The 6,000-nt window shown below is 36.5% G+C and overlaps 1 protein-coding gene across 1 annotated transcript in view; it reads left to right on the forward strand.

Annotated features, from left to right (window-relative positions):
- The window catches only part of rfx6 (regulatory factor X, 6), a 58,027-nt gene extending 52,343 nt beyond the window's left edge, over positions 1-5,684 (forward strand). Inside the window, exons 17-18 of the mRNA XM_039749747.1 lie at positions 2,014-2,226; positions 5,189-5,684. Coding sequence (XP_039605681.1) covers positions 2,014-2,226; positions 5,189-5,370 — 395 coding nt within the window. The 3' untranslated portion in view covers positions 5,371-5,684. The remainder of the gene's footprint in view (positions 1-2,013; positions 2,227-5,188) is intronic.
- Positions 5,685-6,000: the final 316 nt, after the last annotated feature.

The following is a 6,000-nucleotide window of genomic DNA, read 5'->3' on the forward strand; positions in this document are numbered from 1 at the left end:
TGAGAGAAATCGAGGTTAAGAATGTCAATATAAGTTAAATGCTTTCCTGTACATTCAAAACATGAGTTGAGGCAATAGATCTAATTATTTTAGGGATTATTATTCCAAAGTCTGAGTGCAATAGTGCTGAAGTCTTTGCCACCCAAAGAAGTTTGTTTAGGGAAAATCATGATTGCCAGCATTACTGGAAGGGAGTAGCTGAACTACAGTGTAGTGATGTAGAATGTTCTCAATGTCATGTGGTGCAAGGCTGTTTAAAACTTTATAAGCTAGCAGTTTTGTATTCTGTCCTACAAAACACGAGGGGCAAATTAAGACTGAACAGAGCAGACATTATGTTCTGTTTGCTTTGAACCTGAATTGCAGCAAACAAAGGGAAGGTGAAACCCACTAGAAGAGATTTAAAGTCGTAAATCTGAGATGTGATAAAAGCATGGACATGTTTCTCAGTATTAGTAAAGGATATGGACAGTCATGGAATATGCAATACATGTGGGTTGAATAAGAAAGGAAGGAATGCAAAAATAATACGAAGATTCCTCACAGAAGAAAGATATGTTAGTATCATTATATAGTGTAAGAAAAGTTCATTTTCAAAAACTTTAACCAGGGTTTAACCAAGTAGAATGAGTTCTGTTTTGTTTTTGTTTAAGTGTAAAAAATGTGCTCCATCCAGTATGTAATTTCTCCAAGTTGTATGTGTGAGATCTCTGATGAATGGGCACTTTTAAAACTGAAAGGAATTTCAGTATGAATATGTCGATGGTGAGGAGATTACCTTAAGAAAGATTAGAAAAGGAAAACTTAAGCATGAGGGATAGATATTTTTAAGAAGGTTTTATACAATTTCTACATAGGGAATGAGAGACATGTGTATTCTGGTTGTTGGTAAATATATTTCAGTTGCCCAGAAATTATTTTCTAATCTAATACATACAAACTCAATTTGTTTGTTCTTTATACAGTTCCACACTCTTGGTCCAGTCTCAGCAAAATATTATACAAATTTTTATTCCAAGTATTCTCCACATTCTACCAGTCTTGCCTTTTAATTTCAAACAGCTCCAATTCCCTATTTGTTTGGCATTTGCAATATCTATCAACAAGGCCCAAATTCAATCCTGCATTTCACTGTATACCCCTGTATGGGTATATGTGGCAAATCCATAAAATTCATGAACGTTGCTGAAATCAATCTAGAAAATCTATGTTTTTCACACGGACAGCTTTACGTTGCATGTTCCAGAGTGGCAAATCCAAACAACCCGTTCATTTACTCACTAGGAGGAAGAAAAGAGAACATTGCTTATCTTAAAGCTCTTTAATAAACTTCTGTGAGAGGAAAAAATATTTAAAAACTTCTGTGATACATGACTATTTTGTGAAGTTAACCTTTTGATTTTGAAAAGTGACTAATTGCTATTTGGTTCTGGGAGGGTACACCTTAAGAAACACCATTTATAGAACATAGACAGTCCTGCCTTAAAATTACTTGCCCAGGCAGCACTGTGCACTGCTGCCAGTAACTTATGTATTGGATAAATAAGAATAATCTAGCAGCGACCAAGTCATCAATTTCATAAAGAAGAATGACAATGTATTTTTCATGTATAGTGAAATGTGTACAGTGAAATTCTCACTTGCATAGCCAACCAACATGCAAAACATTGCCACTCTCCACTGCCGTTGTAATAACATAAATTTTTAATTAGGGTATCAAGAAAGTTATTTATAATTAATTTTTGTAAATAGTAGAAATACAATTTCTGAAAGTTTCACATACCATTATATGATTCTTTTTTATGAAAGCGATGCATGGTAGATGGACATGCATCTGACAATACTACTGCTACTACTTATTATGTTTAGTTCATAAGATATTGAACACTCAAAGAGTATGATATTAGGAATTTAAATTACCCCAGTGGATTGATGAAAGAAAAATGTACATGAGATATAAAATATCTGAAATGTGCTCTGTGAAAGTGTAATATTTTTTTAATCTTTTGACAGGGTATTATGGAAACACCAGCTATTCTGAATCTCAGAGACTTGGTCCTTTGATTGATCAGCATGTTTCTGTTATTAGTAGTGTTAGCACAATACGTTCTGGATCTACATATAGTGACATTCATGACCCTCTTCACATTTTGGATGACACTGGAAGGAAAACATCTGGACCCTTTTATACAGACAGTTCATCTCTTGTGTGTCGAGCACCTGTAGGTAAGTATTTCAGTGTTTTAAAAATATTAATAATGAACAGAGTAAAATGCATCAGCTGGCATTTAGTGCATAACTGGAATTTCACATACTCTTCAAGGATTCAGCAATTTATTGTTGTTGTATTGTTGTTATAAGTACTATGCACAATGAAATGCTTACTTGCATATGCCCTTGTAGGCAGAAAACATAAAACAACAATAAGCATGAATATCATTAAGTAACAAAGTGCAAGTGGGAAATGAAAGTGATACAATATGATGTTCTAGGCAAGATTCCTGAATGCTCGTGAGCCTTCTGTTTATGTTTTCAGAAGTATTTGCAAATTTATTAAAAATCAAAAACTTAAATCTGTCATTCATATCAGTATTCAGATGCTTAATTCACTACTTTGGAAAAGTCCCTTCTGTGGCAATTTTAGCTTTGAGTTTTCATGGTAGGTCTGCACAAGCTTTGCACTCCTGGATTTTGGCAGTTTATCCAGTACTTCCTGGCAGATCCTGGATGGGAAGAGTCCATAAACTGCCATCTATAGATTTCTCCACAGATTTTTGTGGATTAAGTCTAGCTTTGGCCAGGCCATTCAAATACAGTCAGTGACTTGTCTCAGAGCCGCTCCAGCATTATCTTGGTTATATGCCTCAGGCAGTGCTTGTGCCAGGTTATTTTAAACCCTAGGCTAGGCTCATTAGTGTGCCAACTGACTATTCGGTAGCTAACCTGTTCAGATGGGTTTTTCCCCCACTTATGATCTGCGAACTGGGAGACTGCCTAATTTACTTTAATGTCGGTGCTGGCCCTGGCTTCATGTCATTGTCATGCTGAAAGGTGATGCATCACCCCCAGTCTGAGGTTGCTTGCACTCTGGAGCAGGTTTTCTTCAAGGACCTCTCTGTATTTGGCTGCATTCATCCTTCCCTCAATTCCAACCAGCCTCTCTGTTCCAGCTGCTGAGAAGTGCTCTATGACATAATGCTGCTACCACCATGCTTCATCATAGGAATGGTATTAGGCAGGATATGAGCTGTTCCTGATCTTTGCCAGACATAGTGCTTGCGGTTCTGCCCCAAGAGTGCAATTTCTGTCTCATGAGATTAGAGAATCTTTATCTTCATCCTCTCAGAATCCTTTAGTGCTGTCATATGCTCTTTACTCAAGAGTATCTTCCATCTAGCCACTTTACCATAAATGCCTGATGGATGGAGTGCTGTTGAGATGGTCATCCTTCTGACAGGTACTCCCTTCATAGCAGGCTATTTCTGAAGCTTTGCTAAAGTGACCATTGGGTTCTTTGTCATGGACCAAGGCTCTTCTTGCCCAGTTAGTCAGTGTGGCCTCATGACTAACTCTAGGATGAGTTCTGGTGGTCCCAAATGTCTTCCATTTCACTATTATTAAGGCCAATGTGCTCCTAGGAACACATAGTTTAAAACCCTTGACCTGGTCTATGCCTCACCCCAGTTTTTTCACGGAGGCCTACAGACAGTTTCTTTGACTTCATGTCTTGGATTTTCTCCTTATGTGCATTGTAAATTGGGGGACCTTATATAAACAGATGTTTGCCCTTTAAATTATGTCCAATCAATTCCATTTATTCTTAATGTACAACTTTAAATTTCAGCAGGTACTGTGTGCATTTGGGTGCAAATTACAGCTGTAAGGGTAGGTTTGGGGACTAAGAGCAGCAGTCATTGGTGGGTTTGGATACTAACTGCAGAGGTTACAAGCAGGTTTGGGTTTGATTTTCAGTGTCTTTACAAAATTCTTGTCTGTTCTTTGACCTACCAAATGAAGGCATAAATCAGCAATAAGCTACCACAAAACATTCATGTCTGTTAGTCAACCTCTTAATCCAATTCATTATAAACACAGATTTGAAGTTAATGTACAGATCTTCATAAAGTGATAGGATAGCTACTAGAAATACAGTATAGCCCACTTGACACATGGCAAAAAAATAATTAATTAAAGGAATAGTGTCCTGTTACTGTGTCTCACTGTAGAAACCATGAAAGCTTGTGGCAATATTATACCCAAATAACTTTATCTCATTTGTCTAATACTACATATAAAAGAAATTCCAGACACTGTTTGGTTCATATGTCATCTGGAAGATGCATAATTTGATCTACCAAGTAAGTCAAGTAAACATCAATGGCTCCTTAGATTCAAAAGGTGAGATGGGCCAGCTAGCCCTTTTACAATGAATCACCAGCCTCTTTGCAGACATTGACTATATCACTCAAAACGTTAGTTTGAAATATACAGTTGCATTGTAAATATCAGCCTTTGCATGTATGCAGAGATAGGTCATTTACTACCGGAACATCCACAATGCAACAGACCCTACAAACTCATTGAAAGTGAGATCTCTCAAAACTGTTCCTAAAGATAGAAAGTAAGGAATTGTCAATTAAGGGAATAGATCATTTGAGAAGATATGGCCATTTAATAGCAGAGAAGAGGAAATTAAAACCTGATTACAGGAAAAATAATCCTCAGAAGTCCCATAGTGCTTAGGAATGATCAGCAGACCACATACTGTAGCCCCTAATGTGCTGCATTATATCTGTAAATGTGTAACATACTATAAGCTTAAAAATATAAAGTCTATCCATTTCCCCAACCTGCTCAATACAATTCAAGGTTGCAAGATCTGGACCCTATCTTAGCAACACTGGCCACAAGATAGGAAACAACTTTGGGTAGAGTATTCGGCCATTGCAGGACTAATCACACACACTCATGCTCCCATAGGATTAATTTGGAATTAACAGTCAATCTAACTGGTAAATCTTTGAGCAAGGGAGAGAAAAGTGAAAATTCCTGGAGGAAAATTTATGCAGATACAGGGAGTACTTCTTTTTTCTAAAGGGACCATATAAAATGGTGAGAAGTATAAACATTTCCATAATTATTATCTTTATAATTTTAACATTTTTTACATTTGTGTTTCTCATTTTAGCACAACCCATCCAAAGTGTGATTTCACCCCCTCTGTCTTCTCAGTGTATGTATGGATCAACTAACCACTACCATTCCCAAGAACTGGAGCAGCTGAGGCAGCCGAGTGAAGTCAGAGATTTGGTGTCATCTCTCCCACCAATTAATACAGTGTTCATGGGAGCTGCGGCAGGAGGAAACTAAGGGCCTAATCATGAATGGAGCCTTCGCTTCATCCAGTCACTGCACATCACAGCGCTCTCTCTAAATTCCATATGCATTCTGTCATTTGTATCACATAAGCTCAATAGCAACCAGTGTTTTGAGAGAGCTTTAAATGTGTCATATTTCTTTACAGTGTAAACCTTAGAATTTTTCAGTTATATACATGTGCAAGGCGTAGAAGTGCGGTTTTAGGCTATGAATAATTCAATCTCTTTATACAACTCTGTTGTATTTTGATGCATTGTGGTTCCTTGTAAGTGTGATAACATATAAAAACCACATAGAGAATATCACACCGCCCATTCTTACTGTATTACAGCAGTTTCAGTATTTTTGTCTAATTGGTAGGTAAATCCAGTTTCTTATTTATTACTATTGTAATATGTCTAGTCTGTTTATGTGCTTCTACCTCTTGAATACTGTTTACAGGGACTTGAAATATTGAATCTCTCTTCTTGTAAATTGTACAGTTTTAGAGTAATGATAAATAACTCATTATTTAAATTAAAATATTGCAGCTTTTATTAATAAAACTTTCAGATGAAAACCTGATATAAAATTATCCGTATTAATTCTTATAAAACATTTCGGGATTTTTTTCTAATTTGT

The sequence above is a fragment of the Polypterus senegalus genome, chromosome 3, assembly GCF_016835505.1.
Source record: "Polypterus senegalus isolate Bchr_013 chromosome 3, ASM1683550v1, whole genome shotgun sequence".
Classification (NCBI taxonomy): Eukaryota; Metazoa; Chordata; class Cladistia; order Polypteriformes; family Polypteridae; genus Polypterus; species Polypterus senegalus.